Source organism: Lepisma saccharinum, chromosome 8 (assembly GCF_977018435.1).
Source record: "Lepisma saccharinum chromosome 8, izLepSacc3.1, whole genome shotgun sequence".
NCBI lineage: Eukaryota > Metazoa > Arthropoda > Insecta > Zygentoma > Lepismatidae > Lepisma > Lepisma saccharinum.
In genome coordinates this window covers 74,821,539-74,848,083 of record NC_139236.1, presented here as the reverse complement: position 1 = coordinate 74,848,083, position 26,545 = coordinate 74,821,539, and the positions used below count along the sequence as shown (strand labels likewise).

At 38.4% G+C, this 26,545-nt stretch overlaps 1 protein-coding gene across 2 annotated transcripts in view; it reads left to right on the top strand.

The window, feature by feature from the left end:
- Nucleotides 1–660: 660 nt before the first annotated feature.
- LOC145991145 (uncharacterized) overlaps nt 661–26,545 on the top strand; it is a 46,055-nt gene continuing 20,170 nt past the window's right edge. Inside the window, exons 1-2 of one of the 2 annotated variants that reach the window (XM_083126938.1) lie at nt 661–772; nt 20,676–21,010. In XM_083126938.1, the coding sequence (XP_082983064.1) occupies nt 20,693–21,010 (318 nt within the window). In that variant the 5' untranslated portion in view covers nt 661–772; nt 20,676–20,692. Of the gene's footprint in view, nt 999–20,675; nt 21,011–26,545 lie in introns of both variants that reach the window. The other variant, XM_083126937.1, reaches the window with a different exon arrangement.

Genomic DNA, 26,545 nt, shown 5'->3' with positions numbered 1-26,545 from the left:
GCAGTTTATATAACACAGCACGTTATTAATTATAGAAATATGAAAGAAATTTGCTCTTTCAAATTAATTTTCACACATTCCGCAACATGGTTTACGATCGCGGGAAAAGAAATTGTTTTCTCACTTTTAAACACCTTCTCACTATAGAAGAAAGAAACCACGCATATATGAATAAAACCAATAAATAAAATTACATAGTATTTTAAAAACTTGTTTACTTACATTTCCACACAATGGAAGAACTACAACCATAGAAAAGTTACAACTACCAGCTGATTGACTTCAGACGTCCATTTTTTTAACAAATGAAAAGCAAGCACAGATCGCAAGTGTGCACCGCTCGTGTGCTGCGTCCTCTGGTCTTGTACACTCGTTTGCTTGGCGCTTTCGAACTGCACTAGGTGACGTCACTTCCGTCAAGACTGTACTTCAAGTACATATGTGCTTTGTACCTTTTGGACACAGCCTCAGATAGCTATTTGGAAGAAATTAGAATGTAGAATTGATCATTAATGTTGTTTGAAGTTTTTTAATTATGTAACGCATTTTCATTAAACAAGCTAAAAATAAATTTATCGTGTGTTTTCTTTGGTCCAAAAATAGTAAATTGAATGAAATCTGGTTTATCCCGTAAGGAAAAATAGTTTAAGTGGTTTTCATCTGCGGCGGAGGACATTTATTAATACACACTCAAGATAGCAAATGGCGATGTGTGTATATTTCCTATACCGAGAGCCAAAAGATAGACCCTAGTTTTTACCTTGGAAACGGGGTAAAGAATCTTTGTTTTGCCTTTATTTATTAGTAGAAAGATTTTAAAATGTACACTTATACTAATATACATGTGAAAGTAAGAATTAAGTTATAAAGGCAACGTCAATAAAGTGAGGGAAATTACGGAAACTTATGGAGACACTAGAGAAGTCAACCAGGCAAGTTTAAAAGTTGACACCTATCGAGAGAAAAAACTAGACAGACATTCCAAGCAGTCAACAATTGTAAGTAAAATATAAGCATGTGTCCCAGAATACAGTAACAAAAATGTCAATGGTGAGAAAGAAAATGTGTGATGACCTTACTTCCGTGTGTTGGATAATATATTTTAGGTGGGGTCCATTGACCGACTGTACTCCCTCGAGATGTCTGTGTTTTTTTTTAAAATTGACAGATATCGATCTTTTATGGGTAACTGTTCCGTTTGTTTTATGATTTTTTTAAAAAATTCTCCTAGCAGGAAGTCTAATTATCGTAGAAGTTTTGCAATTATTGTCACACGAAGTTTGAACCTTCCGTAAAGTAATGAGCACTGTTCGGATTAAAAGAAAGTTATGTATGTTGAAAAAACAACTTAAAAATTACCTTACGCCAGCATGCACGCTTTCCATGGACAATGTATTTTCCGTTGACAAGCGACTGTAAGTGTCGTAGACTAGTGGGAATTAATGTAGAAGTAAATTGGGTAACAGTTCGTTATATCGGAGACACTTTTCTTTAAATTTACAGGAGAAACTACTTGCGGAAATCAGTTTTTGTAGCATTGTCGAAGTTCTTCGAGGTATTTTCTTTCATCTTTCAATCTATTTTAGCCAGAAATAAATTCCCGTTGCTTCAATTTAAGCGAAAATGTAACCACACCATTTTTTAACTGTTTGCCTAACCTAACTGAACCTAACCTAACCTTCTGTGAATGGTCCGTGGGAATGGTTTTTGGGGCTATTCGTGGATGGTTATACAATCCCAAATGGTTTTTTGGACTATGCGTGAATGGTTTTTGGGGCTATCCGTGAATGGTTTGTGGGGCTTGCACCATGATGTGTGTTCCGTAACACTTCGAGAAATGGCTTATTTTAGGGTAACGGTTCCGATTGTTTTACGATTTCTCTAAAACAAAGACTAATTATCGTAGAATTTTGGAAATCATTGTCACACAAAATTTGAACCATCCTTAAAGTAATGAGCACTGTTTGGACTCGAAAAAGTTACCTATGTTGAAAAAGAAATAAATTGAACATTACCTTACGCACTTCTCATGGACAAGATATTCTCCGTTGACAAGTGCCAGTAAATATCATAGAAGCGTGGGAATGAATGTATAAGTAAATCGGAACCCTAGTACAATGCATTTAGGGACTTTATTTTAATGCTAAGGGAACCAAACCTAACCACGAAAGCATTTATTGAACGAAACCGTAAGTAATTGCTAAAACTCTGCAATATGTGTTAACAGACGTACATCGAAATCGAACCATGTAAAAATTGCATTTGTAGCATGATGAAATCGCAGTAAAACAAAGGGAACTTTGGCCCTTTTATGTAATGTAAAAATATGTTTCGGAATACGAAAACAATGATAACACCACCGAAGTTAGCAGTACCCCAGTCTAGTTTGCTGCACTTTTTGTCTCGATTTGACTCTCTCTGCACCGAAGCGTCTAGTTGGTTGCACGGTGCAACACCGAGTCGTCTAGTTTGTTGATTTGGAGTCAAGTAGTGTATTTGGTGTCTTCACTACCTTCCGGACTGGTGTAGTCTGGTGTATGGTCACGTGGCGTGTGCTAACTAATCAAATGACCCTTTAAAGGAGCAGACACTTCAGAAGAATCTTCTGAACTTGAACACCGCTTTCCGTCTAGTTGGTTGAACGTAATTTCCGTGCACCACTCTGACACTGGATACACCTGCACTGCACCAAGTGCGAAAAAGTTCAGCCAACTAGACGGGGCTAGACAACCTAACAAAAAACACCAATAATTGCAATCAGTGTCGAACCTAACGACGTATGAAGCAGGGTTAGCCCAGTTTTTCCCACCAAAAAAAACACTCAAAATGTGTTGTTGTTTTTTTCCAGGAAATGTTGTAAAGTAATTATTGCTTTAAATAATTGAGAGGTTCTAGAATTGTCAACAGTTTGAGAAAACTAGTAAAATGGAGGCTTAGCCAAGCTTTTAATATTCAAATTAATTCATGTGATACAATTATTGAGTTGCTTTATTGTACTTCGCTTTTCGTGCCACTTTTGGCTAATTTGCGAAGATGACGTGAGTGGTGATATGGTGGAATTGATGGAGTTGCAGCAATTGGTCATGGTAATAATATGTTAGGCCTACGGGAAAACCTTTTGTTGCATGTCATGACAACGTCCGCCATCTTTGTGACCGCTATCTTGGATCCAACTTCATTTCTTTAAATGGGAAGGTGGGCATGTGGGGTATGGATTTGGACTAGAATTTCACCAGGAAGTCAGATTTATGAAAACTTTAATGATAAGGATATTATGGGCATATGAAAGTGATAATTACGTATCATTTGCAGGTGCTGAACCATGCCATTAACCAAGGCTGAACGAATCCAGGTCATCAAGCTTAAGGGGGGGGGGGGAGGGGGCAGAGCTGCCCATGCTGTAGCTCGTGATTTAAACAAACGGAACCCAGTGTCGCACGTTACAGTGTCCCAATTGCTAACCAGTTTCTAAGAGGGAGGTACAGTCCAGGACAGGCCACGATCTGATAGGCCCAGAACTGCCACTGACGAAGGAACAGCTACGGCAGTGTTAGCATCGTTTGCCAAATCTCTGCAAAGAAGCACACGTCGAATGTCTGTGCAATGTGGTGTCAGCCAGAGTTAAATGTGCAGGGTGTTAAAGATGGTTAAGTGACACCCGTACAAGCTGCAGCTGCATCACCATCTCTCTGAGGATGACCCGGATAGGATAATGCAGTTTGTGAATGGGCTGTGGAGCAAATTCGTCAGGACCTACACTTTTCACTGCATATTCTGCCTTCTAATGAAGCAAATTTTTATGTGAATGGGGAAGTGAATAAACAGCATGTGGTATTGGTCCTCCGAGAACCCGTTGTGGAGAGATCCGAGCAATATGGTTGGTGCTGGGAAGGTTATGGTGTGGGTCGGGATCTGGGGACACGTATCATTGACTCCTTCTCTCATTCATGACAATTTAAATACAGAGGGCTACTTGCAGTTGTTACAAGAACACATTTTACCGTCAGTTTTGACGGAGGATGGCAGCTTCCCCTCATATTTTCAGCAGGATGGGACACCACCTCATTATGGGTGACAGGTTCGTCACTATCTGGACCTCCAGTTTCCTGGTCGATGGCTTGGTCGACGTTGGCCAGTGGAGTGGCCTCCCCGATCACCAGATAAAAACACTTAGAGTAAGGTCGGGTATTTTTGAGCTAAGTAGAGGCTGTGATGGTTTTAATGGTGTTATAATGGGACTGTTATCGATATATATTTTGTTCTTTAATATGAAGTTTATAGTTTTCTCATTTCACTGTGTCATGGAGATAGAAGATTCTAAACGTTTCTGGTGGTTTTATATTTTGATTATTGTCCATTTTATTCTTTTCAATTTTGGTTAGTAGTAGCTTCATTTCATTTATTTTCCTTTCCCTGTAAGCTGCTGCTCTACTACGTTGTGCCGAAGACTGCTAGGTGTTTTCCTATTTTTGTTTTTCTTTATCATTTTAAAATCCACAGTCTGTTTACAATCCATAATCTTTGCTTTCTATTAACCTTTGTAACTGTAACTTATGAGTGGGGCAGTCCTTGCCATTACATTATTTTTTTCTTTTCATGCAAGGAATGCATTTCTTTGGCCCTTTTTTTTAGGACATTGCTCCTCCTTACAATGACTTTCTAAACCACACTGGGTGCAAATTTTCTTTCCTTTGCAAAACCAGCTCAAATGTCCACTTTGGGATGACAATGTAATCTTTAATGGATAAGGACAGGAATGTGACGAAGATTTTTCCATTTTTCAAAAGAATTTTTCTTAAATCTGGAACCACCTCAAAAACACAGTGGCAGGTGGACCAGTCTTGAACTTCAAGTGAAACTTTTTAAAATAAACTCCTCCCGAGACATCTTGTCTTCTAAGTTTAATAAATATACAGGGTGACAATTAATGAACTATATGAAATAAAACCGTCATAATTTCTGAACGGTTCACGTGATGACATCCAAACTGTGTGGCTGGCCACAGGGCATGATGGGAATTCATATGCGCATGCACACGCAACATGTTGATGTCGGCCATTTGCAAGTGAAAATGTCACGGTACAGCGTGCAGGAGCATATATCACTTGTGAAGGCCTATTATGCGAGCAATAACAGTCCGATTGCGGCGCAAAGGAAGTTTGCGACCGAGTACAAGTTAAAGACAACCGGTCCAAGTGTGCTAACAATCAAGAATTTGATTCGCAAGTTTGAGAGAACAGGTAGTGTTTGTGATGTGGTTCATGCAAGACGGAGCTCGACCCCATCGGACCATGAGAGTGTTTGACGTCCTGGAGGAGTATTTTGGGGACTGCATTCTGGCTCTGGGGTACCCAGAGGCCTCTGGAAGGGGACGCGCTTGGCCGCCATATTCCCCGGATCTGAACACATGTGACTCATTTTTGTGGGACTATGTTAAGGACAAGGTGTACAGAAATAACCCCAAAACCATTGCTGAGCTGAAAACTGCCATTCAGGAGGTCATCGACAGCATCGATGTTTCGACACTTCAGCGGGTCATGCAGAATTTTGCTGTTCGTCTGCGCCACATCATCGCCAGAGATGGCAGACATATCGAACATGTCATAACCTAAATCCGAATGTCTGTAGTGCAATACAGTTTGTGTACTACGTGGTTTGTCACTTATTTCCGTTTTATTTCATATAGTTCATTAATTGTCACCCTGTATCTCCTCATACAGATCAGTTTTTTTCCTTTTGTTGTGTAGGGACATTATACAGTATTAATAATGGGTTTCTTTTTTCGGGAGCTCTGCCCTGATTTTGTGTTTGGCTAGTTCCCTGTGGTTCATTATTTTTTCCGCCTCCTCTTTTGTTTCTGTCTCCACAATCAGCATTTTGTTTGTTAATCTCATTTGTTTAATCTTTATCCCGACCCTGATGGGATTTATCACTTTTGTGAATGTCTCTTGTACCTTTTTTGCATCTTTATTCCTGTTCTCATCTGAAATGAAGACTATGTATTTCGAATTTTGAGCAGTTTTTTTTAATTCGAGCTGCCCTTCCAGTTTGCATGATGGCTGGTGATGCCACTGTTTGTGCATATGATGGTTTAGCATTGTTTTCTGCCTTTGCTGCACTTTGAAGTAAGTCGCAGGTGGTTTTTAACCATTTCTTTTCCGCCACCGCTTTTTGATGAACCTGACCCATTTTGGCTAGTATTTCCAGCATTGTTGATTTATTTTCAGGAGGGATTTTTTCTCTTTATCTGTAATGGAATTTAATTCTAGGGACAACTTGATAAACAAGCCCAGTTGGATATCTGCCGTATTTGGGATATTATCCATTGCGGCATTCATAGCAACCAGATATTTTGGAGAATGGATACGGTATTCCATTTGGATGAAATCAGCCAAGACAATAAAAAATGTCAGCCTTATAATTTTGGCATGGTCAATACACGGAGGAGATATTTAAACTTGAAACATCCACAAAGATAATGGGAAAACACAACTGTGAACAAACTGTATTGAAGCAGATTTAAAAGTGTGTGTGCAGCTCCTGTATGTTATATAGTAGGTAAAGTAAAGTTCCCGTGCATATAGCATCGTGTCATGATGGCCCATTCAGGGGATATGGGGATAGGGCCAGAATATTCTCAATCTCTGCCATTTTGGAGGTGATGTGATCACAACCAAACTCGCTGGGTGAGTGCAGGTCTGCTTTATGCAAGGACAAGGCCGGAAAAATTCCAACCTTAGATCACTCACCCCAAGATTCGAACTCAGGTCTTCTGCATGGCAATCAGTCAGACTGTCGACTTTTTTATATATTTGTAATAAAAGTAATACCCCTAAGCAATAGTATCCCCTCTGTTTTCTCTATATTCTCAATTTCACACACATCAATTTTCTCTGTATTCTCAATGGGACAAACACAAACATTCACGTCTGAGCCAGGATTCGAACCTGGGACCCAGGGTATTGCAGCTTGCTGTGCTAACCACTCCGCCACGGAGGTTGACTAAAGCAACACAGCTATCAAGTATTAGTATAGTATTGAAATGCACAACCGTGGGAACTGATCACAGATCTACTAACTGTTACGCCATTCAGGAATAGTAGAATCAAACTTTTGGTCAAATATTTCAGAACATAGTATTTTAGATAATTTAAACATTTGTCCCGCACTGTGGGTGAGCTGTCTAAGGTGTCATGCTTTGGGCTCCAGCTACGGGATGCGTGCAGGTTCAAGTCTTCTGGGGGAAATGTAACAGCTTTTTTCCTGAGATTTTGGCATGTGTATGAGACTGGTGAACACTCACCATCATGATTAAATTGGGGAACTACGAATGAGTAGCGTAACATTGTCATGAAAACCTACAACGACTGGGGTTCGTCATGCTGACCACACGTCAACCCGTAACTGGTTGGATTATCTCCCACCTCAGAGTAGGATTAGGTAGGAGTTCGACCGGCAGTCAGTAGGTAGGCCTGGCCCCTTAATGGTCTGTTACAGAACGGGTTATGTATGTTTTTAGTTTAAGGGCATGCAGAACAGTTTCCACAGAACCCAAGCTCTTCCCCTCTTGGCAGTGTTGCGAACTTAGCTCTCTTAGAGCCAGATCTGTCTCTTTCGTGCACTTGTTTGGCTGTGAACTAGAATGCCTGCCCCCATGCCCCACTATGATGGTTCCGGCCCACATAGATCAACTTTTGCCATGATTATACATTTTGCACGTGACGTGGTATTGCCATATTGGCTGCATCGCCCCACACCCCCTTATCCATCCAGCTACTTTTTATAGTGCCATGTTGAAGAGAAATTGACATAATATTGTTATCAGGAAATCCTATATTTTCGATTTCCTATGACAGGGTGATGCTGCCGGATCTAGATGGTGAAAACTAAGAATAAATTGTCATCAATTTAGAGTTAACGGTACCAGCAGCACCCCACCCCTTTGACAACTAACATTACAATTTATCCAGCTTTCGTAAATCTAGCTCCTCCAAAGTCAGTTTTCACTCCATTCAAGGTGAAATTTAGTTCTTTTATGCACATCAAGTTTAGCAACACTACCAGGAAGCAAGGAGAAAAGCATTGCTCATATGGGAGTATGATTTGATTCGTTCTCTTGGGAATATAAAACTTCCGATGGAATAGAAAAATATGTCAACGGGAAGAGGGCAGTTTGAAGATGCATTTCACCAGCGAAAAGTCGAGACTTGCATTTGATTAGCCGTAACTTGATGTTGAAGTTGATTCCCCATAAGAAATACATGGTATTCCGAAAATTATTATTCATCATATTTTTCAAACATCGTGTCTAGCTTAATAATCAACATAAAGAAACGCTTCCACTTGCAACATGGAGAGAAATTCTTACTCTTGGATACACCCAGGTTTTTCTTTTTAGTAGCATTGCCCATTCAGGCGATATTGAAATAAATGCACAATTGGTGCATAACTGTCAGTCCTCCCCTTTATCATTTCAAAGGTGTGAGACCTAGATTGTCAATTCTTAACTATGTTAACAGAAAATATTAAATAGTTTTTGATTCAGTGAACTAAAACAATACAAATTGAATGTTCCAATAAATTACTATCAGGGAAAAGTGTATTTCATTTTTAAAATATATATATTTATAAGCATAACCTGAAAAAAAAAAAACACCCACGTTTGGGATTTTCGAAAAAAAAAAAAAAATGGGTAAAATGCCAACCCTGGTATGAAGAAGTAGGTAATATCCCCTCTTGTGTTGTTTTACCATATCCATGATTTATCAGTTTGGAGTCTTTTGCTGAATATCACGCTGTACTCATATTGATGATACATTAGGTGTGTAATGACTGAGTTGATTTACTTTTGAGATTTCAACAGTCTTCAACTGAATGGACATGAGCATCCTTGACAACAGTTGGGCCATATCCTGTTACAGCATGTTTTGACTATTTTATTTACATAATATCTCCAAAACAAGTGTTGATATTTTAGTCCTGTTTCCTTTTTTTTTTTTTTTTTTTTTTTGTTATGTACACCTTAGTGTGTGACATTAGAATTATAAGTTCAGGACCAACTTCAAAGAAACAGGATTTGTAGTCTTGTTGAGGCATGGAGACATGTGTTACCAGTGGCGGCGATTGGGTTCCAAAACTGGGGAGGCAAGGTGCCAGAACCAGGGGTGGGGGGTGAAGACAATATATTTCCAAGCAGGGGCAACTGTTGCTCCCTCCCCCCCCAATCGCCGCCACTATGTGTTACCATCACATGGGGATTCGATACCTCATCAAGATGGTGAGGAAGAAAAGTTTCAACTTAATTTAAGTTTGTCCAGAACATATTGTATGTTTGTAAAAGAAAAAATTGAAAATAGAATTGTAGATAAGATGAACAGAGACTTCAGCATGTTTTTCAAAAATGCAGACATGCACATTTTTCCAAAAGTTGCCTGACCACCCTTAGTTATGGGTCATTTCAAATAAGATCATACAGAAAAAGTAAAAAAAAAAAAACATGCAGCTCTTAAACCACTGTACTACCTCGAGAATTAAGTTGAATTTCTTTTTAATCTACAGATTTCGATGCTTTAGGTAATATAAAATTGGTTCCAACACATGGAAAACACAAATTACAGATATTTGATCCTAAAGTATGGCTGACATAAGTAAAAACCTGCAATTTCGGAGTACGTTCACCACTTTTTGGTAGTAAAAACTGTTTGCATGCACACTAAAATAGCGAAAAAAACGTCAAAAATAACAATCAGTACCAAACCTAGCAATGCTACCTAACCACATAAAATTTTAGCTGCTGCTTGTGGAAAGTCGTTTTTGGTGATATATATATATATATATATATATATATATATATATATATATATATATATATATATTGCACGAAGCCTTTGGGCTGTTCTCCTTCACTGTAAAGTAACGCACTAAGATAACAGATGTACTTTATATCACATTTCCACGAGCTACAAGGGTCGTTCAAGGTTGACCGGGATTTTCGTACGTAAAAAATCGATGAATAGCCGGATCATGATGAAACGTGCGGGTGACGTAATGTATTCCTTCGCGAGTAACTAGCGCCCGGCACGACGTATTTCGCTCATGCGCAGCAGTTGCAGCGAACATGGCGGCAAGCAGTGTGTCTGTGGCTGTGTAATCAAATTTCTCGTAAAGGAGAAAGTGAAACCAGCTGAGATTTTCAGACGATTGCAAGCACAGTATGGTGAACAAACGATGTCGCGGACAAGAGTGTACGAATGGTGTGAGCAGTTTCGCAAAGGACGGGAGCTGGTGACAAATGAAGAGCATGGACACATTCGCCCGACTGCAGTCACACCAGTCAATATCACACGTGTTGAGCAAATGATTCTTGAGAACCGGCGAGTAACAGTGCGGGATATTGCTGCCGAGGTGAATATCATTGTCGGGAGTGTTGAGACAATCATTCACGACAACATACGCTTCGCAAAATCTGTGCAAGGTGGGTTCCCCGCCAGCTGACATTCGATCAGAAGTGGACACGCAGGACGGTCTGTGAACAGCTTCTGAATCGGTTTCGAGCAGAAGGTGATGAATTGTTGCAATCCATCATCACGTGTGATGAAACATGGTTGCACAATTCAACCCCAGACACCAAAAGACGCAGCATGGAGTGGCGGCATAAAGGTTCCTCGGCCCCCAAGAAAAGCAAAACGCAGCCGTCCGCTGGAAATATCATGACAAGTGTCTTCTGGGACATGAAGGGCGTTATCCATGTGGATTTTCTGGACAAAGGCAGCACGATTAATGCCCAGTATTACTCCACATTGTTGAGTGGTGCTGTACGAAAGTCCATTCGCAAGAAAAGACCTGGGATGTTGTCTGGAAATGTCATTCTTCTCCATGACAATGCCCACCCTCACACGGCCAATGTGACAACAACAACTCTGGCCGACATGCGCTGGGAAGTTCTGCCCCATCCCCCTAGAGTCCGGATTTAGCCCCCAGTGGTTATCATTTGTTTGCACCCCTTAAAGACCATCTGGGAGGGAAGAAATTCACGACAGACGAAGCACTGCGGAGCGATGTCCTCCAGTGGTTACGACAACAACCAAGTTTTTTCTACGCCAAAGGAATTCGGGAGCTGCCAGAACGATGGCAACGGTGCCTCGGCGCGCACGGAGAATACTTTGAAAAACTGACATAGTTTGGTGTTTCTTCTGCTACCTATTTCCTCTGCAGAAATAAAAGTCCCGGTCAACCTTGAACGACCCTTGTAGAATCAACTGAAAACGTTCATAAACAACAAAATCTTGATAAACCATGCAAGATATTTCACTTTCTCTAGGGGGTACAGAGGGTTTAAGGTACCAAAAATGTAACCCTGCATCCATGATTTTCTTCAAATGTGTGACATTTGTTCCTCAAGTAGTCCATTCAAAAAATGCAATTTTTTAATCTTCTTTGATGTTTGAATTAGGAGATTGAGAAGTGTAAAGTTTTGAAATTGCTCCTCTGCCAAATTTGAAATTATGCATTCATAATTTCAACACCTCATTACTGCTCACTCAGGGTTTAGGATTAGTTGAAAATGTGCTTTTGTCTTTAGAAAAAAGTGAACGTGATGGGAAACATAGAATTTTATTTATTTATGAACCTCCCAAAATTCTCGAAGGCTAAAGAATAAATTTCCAAAATGTGGGTGTTGGTTTCAAAATAGATTTTTACCATCAGCACCAGTTTGAAAATGAATGCATATTTCTACTGTGATAGCTTATAATATGTATACTAACAAGGCCAAAATCCATAAGGGGAAATATGTGTATAAACAAAACTTCTTAACCCCCTTCACTGTGGCAAGTGAATTCCAGACTACTGAACTACTAAAGAGGCATTCCAGTATTATGTGTGCGACATTTCACACACAAAATGTGAGGTTCTAGACATGAGATTGGATTGGGGAAAAAAAACTTGAGTGTGTTGACATACCTGAATGCATGAAAAGTTTTAACTAAAATGTTACGTGTGTGACTGATGCATGGACATGTGCAGGATTTTTTTTTAGGGAGGGGCAAGGAATGTATTTTTCTTTCCAGGGGGGTCAAACAAGGCACATTTTCTCCAAAAATAGTGTTGTTCCCTAAAAAAAACATTGCTTAAATTTGAATTTATGATGTTCATGCAATAATTAACACATATTATTGTGGCTAAAATGAAATTACAAGTGTGAAATACATAATTTTTAGTTGACTTTCATTGCCCCCCCCTTCCGGATGCCCATGGACAGGCGCATATCTAGAAATATGTTTGGGGCGGGTATCCAAACCAAGTGTCTCAGGAATAATCTTCTATCTATATATATAAAAATGGATGGATGGATGTGTGTGTGTGTGTGTGTGTGTGTATGTTTGTTCCAGCAACTCTCGAACACCTGGAGCGATTTCAACCAAACTTGGTACACATGTCACTTGCAATCTGTAAAGAAATACTGTGGGAGTAAGACAGACCTGGCACCCCTAGGGGTGGGGGTGGGAAGGGCTGACTTGTAAAAAATAATCTAAAACAAACGATATTAGTGTGGAATCCATAGTTTTTGGGGTCACTGAGATGAATAGTGACACTCCCAATGCCGTTCAACTCCAAGGCACCCCTGGCACCCCTAGGGCTGGGGGTGGGAAGGGGTTGACATGTAAAACGGCTAGATATTTGTGTGGAATCCATAGTTTTCAGGGTCGCTAAGATGAATAGTGACACTCCCAATTCCGTTCAACTCCAAGACACCCCTGGCACCCCTAGGGGTGGGGTTAGAATGGGGTTCATGTAAAAATAATCGAAAACGACCCATATTAGTGTGGAATCCATTGTTTTCGGGGTCGCTAAGGTGAATAGTGACACTCCCAATGCGGTTCGACTCCAAGTTCATCACATATCGGCATGCAGGGTGGGGGTGGGAAGAGGGTGACATGTAAAAATAATCTAAAACGAATGATATTAGTGTGGAATCCATAGTTTTCGGGCTTGCTAAGATGAATAGTGACACTCCCAATGCTGTTCAATTTACACTATAGTTAGAATTCATTATTTTCCTGTGCAATAGAAGATTTGGATAAATAAATACTCGGGCAATCAGCTAGTCTATATATATAAAAATGGATGGAATTTTGTGTTTCTGTTTGTTCTGGCATAACTCTCGAATGCTTGAAGCAATTTCAACCTAACTTGGTACACATATCACTTGCAATTTGGAAAGAAATACTGTGGGGGTAAGACACCCCTGGCACCCCTAGGGGAGGGGGTGGGAAGTGGCAACATGTAAACATAATTGAAAACAACTTATATTAGTGTGGAATCCATAGTTTTCGGGGTTGCTAAGATGAATAGTGACACTCCCAATGCCGTTCTACTCCAAGTTCATCACCTATCGGCATGAGGGATGAAAAATTATATGCCAAAAATTACCTAGGTTAGTGTCGAATCGATTGTCTTTGGAGTCGCTATAACACAAAAGTTGTATTTGGACTTTTTGGGTCGCAGTTTCATTTACGTTAGAATATATTTTTGTTTTATATTTCTAATTTACACTTTGAAACTGCTTAAGGAAACTCAAGGATTTTTTACTGTTTTTTATTACAAACTTCTAAATGAAACTAGCAGATAATACATTTTTAATTTGCCCTGGAAAGCTGGAGGATTTTGTTTTACATAGTTAAAACTAATACAAAAATTACCTCCAGTTGCCTTAGATTAATATTAGGATATAAACTAAAAGTAACATAAGTTAATAAACAGAAAATAAACACTTTAACCTCAATAAGAAGAATATGGTCGACCTACTTACGAGATTTACTCAGCACTGCGCTTTCACTTTTACCTTGATTAACAATTCGATACGAAAGTACACATTTCGAGAGCTCTGGACACTAGGGGGAACAGGAACACTTTTCGCAGAAGCTCCTTGATATCTTCTTTCTGCTGCTTCTTCTTTCCACCGAAGATCTTCGATGTCTATCCCTTGAAGTTACTCACCGCTGAATTCATTGTTCAAAGGTCGAACTTGGTCTCAACGTCGCCACCTTCTCGATTAGCAATTCTCAGTTCACAAGTACAAACTTGCAGTGTTCTTTTCACTTCTTGCGCTATAAAAGTTGCCATGAGAAAACAGTCTGTATTTAAATAAAATTCCCATGTGCTCTTTGCCCAATCACGCGAACGTTCAAATGTCCAGAACATAGGCCACTGTTAACTGTCAGTTCAACAAAAACAGTCCGCAAATATATGTGAATTGCTGCAGATAGCACGTCATGTTCGCGAAGTCATCCGTTCCAGAAATCTCGACGCCCACTGCTGCATTTAAACTTCTGCAGCCAACGTGCGAAACAACACGGCCTTCCACTCAAAGCCTCAACAAACAATGCTCAAAAAACTTCACTGAAGTTTTCTTTGTCCCTTTGCAAACTGTGTAGTAAGGACAGTTCATTTTGCTAGAGGAGTGTTAATCTCTCTATCCTCCTCCTTCTTGCAAGAAATCATCAGTTGTTAATATAATTGGTTATAGATGCCCTCTCCCCTGAAGATACATGAGATGGACTGATCAAGGAGAGCTAATGTCTTTCAAAGTATCTTTATCTGCTTAAACGTTTTGACCAGACCTCGTATATACATTTTTGTCACACTCACATTACAGTTCTCATTTTTTTTAAATACACACAACAATATTGATATTCCTTTATATGTAGCACAAAAGTATTTGTTAAGGATGATTTTCATTTACTAAGTGTGTTTATAATAATTAATTACAGTGATTTCACTTGAATTCACGACAATAAAAGTTCAAATATTTACCCTTGAATTCACACATAAGTATCCATCTAGTCTTGATGGAAGGTACAAAGGCAGCCATAATTCATTATACAAAATTACTTATGTTCTTCAAATTTTGCAGAATCAACATGATGCCAGTGGTAACTAGAGCTAACAAATTTGTAGGTAAATAAAATTACTGGACTCTTATCAGATGAAACCTCCACAATTGATTTCCTAAAATATAAGCAAGAACTTGTGCATTAATATACAAAATTGCAATGTGTTTAATTATTAATGCTCACTGGCTAGTATTAAATAACTCAATGTAATGCTTAAAAAAAACCTTACATCTTGTACCTACTGAGTAGAAGACATACTCAATATATATTTTTGTCTCATTCTACATCCTACTTCACTACTATAATTCTATAAAATATGAGTGTATCAATCTGAAATAGATAGGGAAATGTGACACTGATAAAGATGATTTTATTTGTAAAATAATTTCTTTTTTAATATGAAAACCGGTATGAATCCCTAGAGCCATACAACTATTTTTTCTCGCTCAAAAACTACCTGCCCATAATATTCTTGACATTAAATAGTTTCAAAGTTAAACCTTCCATAGCTACAGGTATATTCAGATCCAGACTGTAATTTTTTAGTAACTTTCTCTGTTCCATTTTGATGGCGGTCGGAATTTCCTAGCCACAAGTGCTGCTGCCTTCATTTTCACAATGCAATTCTGTGTTCTTTGCTTGTCTTCTGTTGTGATTCCTTCATACAGCGATATTTCCAACTTGCCTTCTGCAATATCCTCTCTCTTCTTCATAAAACTTCGGTCACTGCAAAAATTACTACTTGCCGTTGAAGCTACACTTTTATCCAAAGGTTCATTAATAGAAACTGAAAGTTGATCTGTAGAATTATTCAGAGATTCATTCCTCAGGAAGTTGTCAACAGAGGGTGGATCTGATTCTGTACATGACATATCAGAAGTTTTCTTAAATCTTTTATGGGAAGGCCTATTCCACTAACCTTTACTTCAGTGTTTACACCTCTTCTTTTTCCTGATGAAAGATGAGTCAAGATCAGTATGGTTTGCATTATGCAACCGAGAACTACGTTTAAGTGATTTACTGTCTTCTTCCTTCATCATGGTAGTTTTATTTGACCCATTGTTACTGACAACATTTGATTTTATTTCCCTTGCAATATTTTCAGAGCTGAAATTGTTTCTACTACAACTACTTGAATTCAACACATGAGAAATATTATTTGCAACCGCTGAATATTCATACTCAGTTTCCATTAATCTCTTCTTTTTACTTGCTGAAAATTGCCCACCAGATTTCTCAACTTCCTTCTCTATTTTAGACTTGCACTGCTGTGAATTCTTACTTGGGGCCCCCTCCGAAGTATGCAAATTTGGCACCTTTTCATTAAGACTCCCAGTTTCTCTTTTGCAGTGACAGAGTTACTAGGTTCACTTTCCATTACCAAGCTGTTGCCTAAAGTATGTGTTGCCGCTTCATTGCAATATGACGTTTTGCCTTTGTCAAGCTCTTCCTTTGGAAGAATAGGAGTTTGAGCCTTTCATCCACCAGTGACCTTCTGTGTGTGAGGAGGAACCATCAACTTAATGGGGAAAACCTATTTCCTTCCATCCATTGACAGCAGCATCTGAACAGAATCAGGTCCACTGATCTTAAATGTAAGAGCAAAATCTCTTCTCCCTCCTCGTCTTCATTTTCCATCAAGTCGATTATCCTTGGCTGATGATTCTGGGGAGTTGTGCTGGCTTCCAAAAGCATTGTTTGTTGTGGTGGTGATCTCTGCTGATAATGCGAAGGGACTAAATTCCTGATGCAAGGAGGATTACTTGGAGCATTACCCATATGCCTTTTGACCGGTTCCCGTGTTTGTACTACAGACGATGTACTAGATTCATCAACATAGTTTTCATCATCACTTTGTTCCTCCTCACTTTTTCCCTTCACTTCATCATCATCGATTTCTATCGACTTTCTCTTTCTCACAGCTATATCAGGAACATTTTGGCTTGAGTGAGTTATGGGGACTTGATGCCATACCATTGTTTACAGGTGCACTATTTGCAGAATTTGCACTTTACCTTGTTGTGTCTCTCTTCGAAACATATATGTGGTCTTTGGATTTCTGTTCATAAAATTCACATCTTTTCTGCTAGAGTTTCCCATTATTGTGTATGGCAACCACCTAGGAATGAACTTCGGTCGAACATCAACATCATCAATTGCCCTTGGCAAACATGGTCCTGAATTTGTCACTTTGTAAACGATAATTTTTGCCCCATCCCTTGTCACTAAAATGCTGTCTTCTGGCGAATCATCCACAACTTCTATTTCTTCATCATCATCTTCAGTTTTTACAATTTGTCTGTTCTCATCCCCTCCACTCTCTTCATTTTGCACTGGTTCTTCCTCGTCACCATCTTTCTGACGTTTTGCACTCTCTAGCATTTCTTCACATTGTGGGCAATGCCATTCTGGTGAATTCCATTTCAGTTGACCACAGGAAATGTGAATACCCTGAGATCCACATAATTTGCATAAAACTAGCTCCATCTCGTGCCATCCATGCTATACTTCCGTTCTTTTGGGCAATCACATTTTCTTGCATCACATCTGTTATGCTGATGTAACAATTCTTGAAATACATTTGGTTCCAATTCCCATGAAGCATCTTGTTCAGGAATAAATACACCATATTCCAACATAGCTTTCTGAAATGCTTGCTTGTTATTACATAGTGGGCATTTAAAAAAGTACCCTGCACTGAGAGCAAGTCTCGGAACACATTTACGGTGAAACCAAGCATTCTTCTTGAAACACAGAGCCCACAGTGTTCCTATTGAAGACTGACCGTGGACCTCCCCGTAACAGATTGAACACAGAGCTCTTTCTTCCCTGGCAGTCAGGTCAAGGATGTTCTGAGGATTTTTTTGCCATGGGCGGTGTGCAGGACAATATGATTTGAATTGTCCAAAGAACTGATGTAGTGAACCATCTTTCCTCCCACAAGGGAGATGAAATGTTTTCTTGCATTTCTTCAGACAACAACCTACAGTGGCACCTGTTCTATGGCAGTAGATGCATGTCAAACGACCACCCCTCTTCAGTTCTTTACGAACATCCTGCTGATGTAACAATTCTTGAAATACATTTGGTTCCAGTTCCCATGAAGGATCTTGTTCAGGAATAATGCTAGGAACCCAAGAATGCCTTCTTCATCTGTTCTAGTCCACAGGAAAATAATAGACAGTAGTAGTGAGTAAAAATATCTTCTAACTTGTGAAACTTTCCATACTGCAACACATGATCACCACTCAAACAGCAAAAGGCACATGGTTCATTATTATTGGTTCCCATTATATTTACACAACACTTCACACTCGGGAATCTTTCAGTCTTTACGAGTCACATACGTTATTCATGGTGATACTGAATCCTTTCCTTATAGGCATCAATCTCCTTTATCAACATCCTTTCATTAACGCTATTCATAATACTTTCTGAAAAAATTCCCCAAATGACTTTCTTCTGAGCATAACTGCAATCTTCTTTCTCATTCGCTCTTCATTTTTCTTAATGAATTTGAGGCTTACTTCCATTTTTTCTTATTATTACTTCCATTTTTTTTCTTACTCTTTGGCATTTTTCTCTTATTACAAAGTTATTTTCAAATTCAAATGTTCATTATCTACCTGCTCATTGACAATAATAGTTAGCAGCGCTTCTGTCAAAACTATTACTAAACTTTTTACATTTAACGATAACAAATTTCACATAACCTGTACATAAAACAACTGACATTAAAGAACCTTTTTTTTTAAAAAAATACTCTGATTACAATATTCTCAGCATTTCGTAGTATATACACAACTCTAAAAATGCTTATTTGCATTTAACAATTTCCACTCTTTTTTCAAAAACCTGCATAAATTAGTGATTATCAACATTTCTATCAAGTGAAATGGAAACTCTGATATTTTACTAAAATATACCAACTTTAGCAACACATCATTATCAATCGACAACTCAGAATATATCTTCTTGAATTATCCGTTTTAGTTGTTACTTCCATTTCTAAAGATCACTGTTCGTCGTTCCTATCATGCCTCCTTTTTCCCTTTCTTCTTCGTCTTTTTCTTTTTTCTCTGCTTTTCATTTTTCTTTCTCTTCTTCCAACTTTCTTCAAGTAGAGAAACTATTAGTCTGCCAAAACTATTTGTATTTTCTCTTGTCCTTGAAGTCTTTTCTTTTCGTTTCCGGTTGTCCATTAGTATATTTTCTTCACTATGAGAATCATCACTAGTAACTTTCTTCTTTACATTCACTGACGTTCTTTCAACTATTTTCAATTTCCTCCTCTTCTTTTTCTTTACTGAAATACATCTAAGCCTCATTTGACTTCTCTTCCTTCTACTGATCAGTCATTTCTGGTATTGTCATGTCTAAAGTTATACATTGTTTAAGTTTAGGAAACAGATCATTTTTCTCACTATGAAAACTTTCTTCTTTACCTATCACTTCATGATAGGTAACGAAGACGAGGAGGGAGAAGAGATTTTAAGTATTCTGATGGACAATGGGATAAACTCAAGTGCTTCAGACCATCCAGATTCATCGCCAGAAATAGTCATCATAGAGTATAGTCAACTCTTCTGAAAGTGCCATCTATAACCGATTATATTGAAGACTGATGATTTCTTGCGAGAAGAAGGAGGATTGAGAGATTAACACCCCTCTGGTAAAATGAACTGTCCTTACTACACAGTTTGCAAAGGGACAATTTCCTTCATGCAGTGAAGTTTTTCGAGCATTGTTTGTTGATCCTTTGAGTGGAAGGCCACGTTGTTTCGCACGTTGACTGCAGACGTTTACATGCAACAGTGGGCGTCGAGATTTCTGGAAAGCATGACTTCGCGAACTCGATCGTGCTATCTGCAGCAATTCGCATATATTCGTGGACTGTTTTTGTTGAAGTCGTTTGACTAAGTGACAGTTAACAGTGACCTGTGTTCCGGACATTTGAACGTTTGCGTGAATGGGAAAAGAGCACACAGAATTTTATTTAAATACAGACTGTTTTCTCATGGCAACTTTTATAGCGCGAGAAGTGAAAAGAACACTGCAAGTTTGTAGTTGTGAACTGAGAATTGCTAATCGAGAAGGTGGCGACGTTGAGACCAAGTTCAACCTATGAACAATGAATTCGGCGGTGAGTGACTTCAAGTGATAGACATCAAGATCTTAAGATATCAAGGAGCTTCTGCGAAAAGTGTTCCTGTTCCCCCTAGTGTCGAGAGCTCTCAAAATGTGTACTTTCGTATCAAAGTGTTAATCAAGTTAAAAGTGAAAGCGCAGTGCTAATTAAATCTCGTAAGTAGGTCGACCATATTCTTCTTATTGAGGTTAAAGTGTTTATTTTCTGTTTATTAACTTATGTTAGTTTTAGTTTATAACCTAAGATTAATCTAAGGCAACTGGAGGTAATTTTTGTATTAGTTTTAACTATGTGAAACAAATTCCTCCAGCTTTCCAGGGCAAATTAAAAATGTATTATCTGCTAGTTTCATTTAGAAGTTTGTAATAAAAACAGAAAAGAATCCTTGAGTTTTCTTAAGCAGTTTGAGAGTGTAAATTAGAAATGTAAAACAGAAATCTATTCTAGTGTAAACGAAACTTCGACCAAAAAAGTCCAAGAACAACTTTTATAAGTTATATCACTAAGCTAATTGGTGACATTGACATGTAAATAAAATTAGTTACATTTCACACTATAGTTAGAATTCATTATTTAAATACCTGTAAATAAAATTAGTTACATTAATCCCAATTAGCTTTATTCTTTTACAGATTTCATTGCCGTAACAATGCCTCCAAGGAAAGGTAAGGCGATTGACAGAGCGAAATCAAGGGCTAGAAAAATGAAACAACGGCGTAGACAAGAAACTCCAGAGGAGAGGAATAGAAGACTTGCGAAGGCACGTGAGAGAGCTGCTAGATCTAGAGCTTCAGAGACAGTACAACAGCGTGAGACCCGATTACAGGAAGCGAGACATAGAGCCAGATATAGAGCCAGACGATCAAGGAAAGCACGTCATTTTACCTTAGCATTGGAAGGATTCAACTATGATCCACATAAAGACTACTTGCAGCATACAAGTGTCACAATCGGAAAAATGGAAATGGTTTGTAGTTACTGTCAAGCCAAGAAGTTTAAATCAGAATCTCCTGGTATTTGCTGTAAAAATGGGAAGGTGAAATTATATTAGTGTGGAATCCATAATTTTCGGGGTCGCTAAGATTAATAGTGACACTCCCAATGCCGTTCAACTTCAAGTTCATCACCTATCGGCATGGGGGGTGAGAGGGGGTGGAAAATAAAATGACAAAAATTACCTAGGTTAGTGTTGTATCCATAGTTTTAGGAGTCATAGGAGTCACCTTACGTTTCCTTGGAGGCAATGAAATGTGTAAAAGAATAAAGCTAATTGCGATTAATGTAAGTAATTTTTTTACAGGTATTTATATAATGAATTCTAACTATACGGGTAGTGTGAAATGTAACTAATTTTATTTACATGTAAATGTCATCGTGAATATTACCAATTAGCTTAGCAACTCCGAAAACTAGGATTCAACACTAACCTAGGTAATTTTTGACATTTTATTTTTCATCCCCAATCACCCCCCACCCATGCTGATAGGTGATGAACTTGAACGGCATTGGGAGTGTCACTATTCATCTTAGCAACCCCCAAAACTATGGATTCCACACTAATGTCGGTCATTTTAGATTATTTTTACATGTCACCCACTTCCCACCCCCACACCTTGGGGTGCCAATGTAACTAATTTTATTTACAGGTACATGTCATCGTGAATGTCACCAATTAGCTTAGCAACTCCGAAAACTATGGATTTGACACTGCTACATCTAGAGCTTCAGAGACAGTACAACAGCGTGAGGTCTGACAACAGGATAAGAGAGATAGAGCTGCTAGATCTAGAGCTTCAGAGACAGTACAACAGCGTGAGACCTGAGTACAGGAAGTGAGACATAGAGCCAGACGATCAAGGAATGCGCAACATTTTACCTTAGATTTGGAAGGATTCAACTATGATCCACATAAAGACTACATAAGATTATATCTTCTTTAATATTGTGACTAATTTTATTTTAAAAGTACACATTAAAGCGATAACAGAGGTTAGCAAGGGAATCTCACTTAAGTTTGGAGGAGGAAAAATAAATTTATCACAATTAATTATTTAATACATTGCCAAACTTGAAAATGAAAGTTGTGCTTTTCCATTGACCATATATTAGTTTAATGATGAACTTGCTAAAAGGACCATGTCAGGAAATTTAAATCAACAAGATATGCTAGCAAATGCATTGAAAATTCACGAGAGCACAAGCAAGGAGAAAAATAAGCCATAAAATTAAGTAAAATGTAACAAGAAAGACAAAAACTACTGAAAATGACCCAAAAGCCAAAAGAAGGCCGACAAACGCAAATAAATAATGTTTTCTGGTTGTAGCTGAAGACAAACTAACTGATATTCGGTTTAGCATTGTTGTGTAGCCTCAGAAAAGAAGATGATTCATCATCAACTTCCGAGCCATAGCCAACACATTCCTTGTTTGACCAAATACGACAACAATTTAGGTATTTTTCGATCCAAGTGCCAGAAAGAAGAAACAAATACATTGAGCTGCTGGAAATATCCATCGGTTTCAACACCTAATTATTTTTTTGTGAACATTCTGAAACAAAATTATTCAACTTAATTACTAGACTCCATGCTCAATGTATCTGATGCCACATTACCAAAAAAAAGAAAGAAAATAAGCTAAAGGAAAAATTGGAGAGCTTTGGATTTGAACCTGCGACCCTTAATTCTTAACTAAAACCAACCAACTCCCTAGCCTTCTTAAACCCGAAGGTTCATGGCTGCAGCAACACAGGCCTTCCATCTTTTCCTATCTTGAGCAAGTTCTATATACTCTTTTCCATCCCTACCAATTTCCCTTAGGAAAAATATATTTGTGAGGCTTACTCTACAACATCGCTTGTAGCAAATGCTTTGAAACGTGTTGATGATTGCTTAAGCTACCACTTTTCTATGCGACGAACACATTTTCACTGCAAATTGCGACATTCCTTAATTTTCGCTCATTGCACAGTACTTTGTAAGGTGGTGTTATATTTTATTTGCATAACCTATTCGTAATTATGCCCTATTGTGTTCAAACTTGACAGCGATTTCCTCCAGGTTTACCACAAGCGAGTGCAGTTTTTCAACCTCACAACTTCACAACAGTTTCTCTGATTCCAATTTTAACATGCTGAATCGCAAGTACTCTCTTATATTATTCCTCATACTCGAGTTTTCCATTTTGTTCTCTATTATATGTTGGGCGACTATAGTTTCTGACTTCATATTATTAAAGGGAATGTAAATCTTTCACCACAGGGTTTCTCGCATAGTAGAGAGACCTTCAGTAAAGTTGGATGCTCGTTCTCAACAGCTACGTTGCCAAATTAACGATTTCTAGACTTGTACATTAGCAGCAACGAGGCAGTTTGGCGAATCCTAGGATTTGAGATTCATGAAAGACACTCTACTGTTGTTCACCTCAGCGTCCATTTAGAAAATGGTCAGAGAGTTCATTTCACGACAGAGAGCACCCTTACATGGATTGATCAGCCACCCAACACTACCTCAGCAGCATTCTTTCAACTGTGTCAGCAGGAGTTTGTTGTATCCTGTGATACTTCGATATTACACATGGAATGCATCGAGAAAAGTTTTCTGTAGAAGAAAAGTTGGACAGCCCGTACCTGGACATGATGCAGTCGCAAGTGATGCCTTGGGTCGAGTGTACACAGTTCACCCCAATAATGACGAATGCTATTTCCTTAGGATGCTTCTTCACTCACTTGGAGGACCAAAATCTTTCGCGGAGCTCAGAGCACTAAACGGCGAAGTATGCCAGACATTTAGAGAGGCCTGTCAGAAATTGGGTTTACTAGAAGGAGACCAGCACTGGAATCTCACATTGCGAGTAGCCGAATTGATCTCCCTCCCAGAGCAAATCAGAAACCTCTTTGCTATAATATTGACTACATGCAGTCCATCGAATCCAAACACTTTATGGTAAAAATATAAGAAGGCACTAAGTGAGGATATACTTTCCAAACTCCGTAGGAGAAATCCAACATTAGAAATTAAGTGTCTTCCGGAAATTTTCAACAAGGGTTTGATTATTCTTTGAGGACAAATGTTTGGCCATGATCAATAAAACATTACTACAAATCGGCCTGCCTGCACCAGTACGAGACAGACAAGGCATACTTCACGCAGATTACATACGAGAAAAGAACTACAACGTCGAAGAGCTAAGTGCATATGTTGTGGACAAGAAGCCACTTCTAAATGAAGATCAGAAAAAACAAACCAAATTATCATGGATCAGGTAGCGAAACAACAAGGTGGTATCATTTTTCTTGATGCTTTTGGGAGCACAGGGAAAACATTTTTAACTAATTTTATTCTGGCCGAAATCAGGGCTCAGGGAGAAGTTGCTCTTGCTATCGCCTCTTCAGGAATTGCGGCGACGTTAATGGAAGGAGGGAGGACAGCCTATTCCACACTTAATTTGCCACTTCACATCGCCAGGCAAGAAAATTCTACTTGCAACATAAGCAAGGCAAGTGCTCGGACACAGGTGCTCAAGATATGTAATTTAATCATATGGGATGAATGCACCATGGCTCACAAGAAAGCTCTTGAGGCCCTTGAATTCACTATGAGAGATCTGAGAGGAAATGACAACCTGATGGGAGGAGCTCTGTGGAGACTTTCGTCAAACTCTGCCTGTCATCCCAAAGTCAACACCGGCCAATGAGATCCACACATGTTTGAAACATTCTCTTTTGTGGAGACATGTGTGAAAGGTAATTTTAAAGCAAAACAAGAAAGTACATCTGGGGGATGTGAGTGCTCAAATTTTCTCAAACAAACTACTGGAGATCAGAGAAGGTACATTATCAGTTGAGTCTTCTGGAAAGATAAAATTGCCATCCAATTTTTGTAATCCGGTGTCATCCATTGCAGAGCTAATAGGTGCAGTCTATCCAGCTATTTTCCAAAACTATCACAATTTGAACTGGTTGGGAGAGAGGACCATTCTTGCTGCTAAAAATGAAGTCCACGAAGTAAGCAATCAAATAATAGCCATGTTACCAGGCCTAGTCACTGAATACAAGTCTATATCGATACCGTAGTAGATGCCAACGAGGTCGTCAATTTCCCACCAGAGTTCCTAAACTCTCTTGATCCAGCTGGATTGCCACCACATCGTCATTTACTTAAATTGGGATCTCCAATTATTTTACTACGTAACCTCGACTAGGGAGAGGGAGAAACAGTTTTTATCCCACGGATACCACTCATTCCGATTGCAATTTCCAGTGAGACTTGCTTTCTCGATCACGACCAACAAGTCACAGGGGCAATCTATTAAGTACTGCGGAGTGGATTTAAGATCGCCATGTTTCTCCCACGGACAACTTTATGTTGCTTGCTCAAGGTTGGGTTCACCTAAGAATTTATTTATTCTTGCTCCTGGAGGTGAAACTAAAAATGTAGTTTATAATGAAGTTTCAAGTTAAATTAATATTATAGTGAGTTTGTAAATGATTTTACTTTATAATTTGTATACTTTTAAATACCTGTAAATAAAATTAGTTACATTTTACATAATTCATAATTATAAATACCCGGGCAATGCCAGGTAATCAGCTAGTAATAATAAAATTATTATATTAAATCAAATTAATACTAATTACAATACATAAATTAATATTATATTATTATTACACAAATAGGTAAAATGACTATAAGAATAGTGATATAACAGAACATATTCATTATGTAGCTTACCTGTAGTTAAGATCGGAATAATTTACATAAGAACAAGTGCCCTGGCAATGAAATTAATGTCATATAGATGAATAATTGAATATTTATCGAATAACAAAAATGATGTTACATGTAGTTGGAGAAAAGTAAGTTTCTGATTAATATTTTATGCATATTATTTTGAGTAGTGGTGATCCTCAATAAAATCCTTGCCTTCTAAAAAGTTCAGAGGAAATTAATAACCATCGATTATGCAAGAAATGTTAGTATTTTCATTAGTTAGTTTTAGTACTTGGTTAGTTTTTCAGGGGATCCTGACCCCTGAACCTCCCCTAAGTACGTCCTTCCTGTCTTTCAAAGCCGTATGATCTCAATATAATCCTTGTCTTTCAATAAGTTCAGAGGAAATTATACAACAAAGGCTAAAATAATATATTTTTCATTATTCAATTTTAGTACTTGATAAGTTTCTGGGGGAGGGTTTGTTCCTCCCCCCCCCTTAAATACATCCTTGGTGTGCGATGCTTTAAAAATCTATCAAAATTTGACTGCCATTTCTCTGTGAGGCATGTAGCATACAGATGCTAATCATTTTTGATGGTGATAAGTAAATTATATGTATTGACAAACATTTATACCGTAAAACAATTAAGAACACTAATAATTTTCAGATTAATTAATTTCACTATTTACATGCATTAGGACCACTTTTCGTGGAATGACCATAGAGGGGCACTAAATTTTTTGTACACTTGTTTGAATTATGTATGAGTGCATTGAATGTATATTAT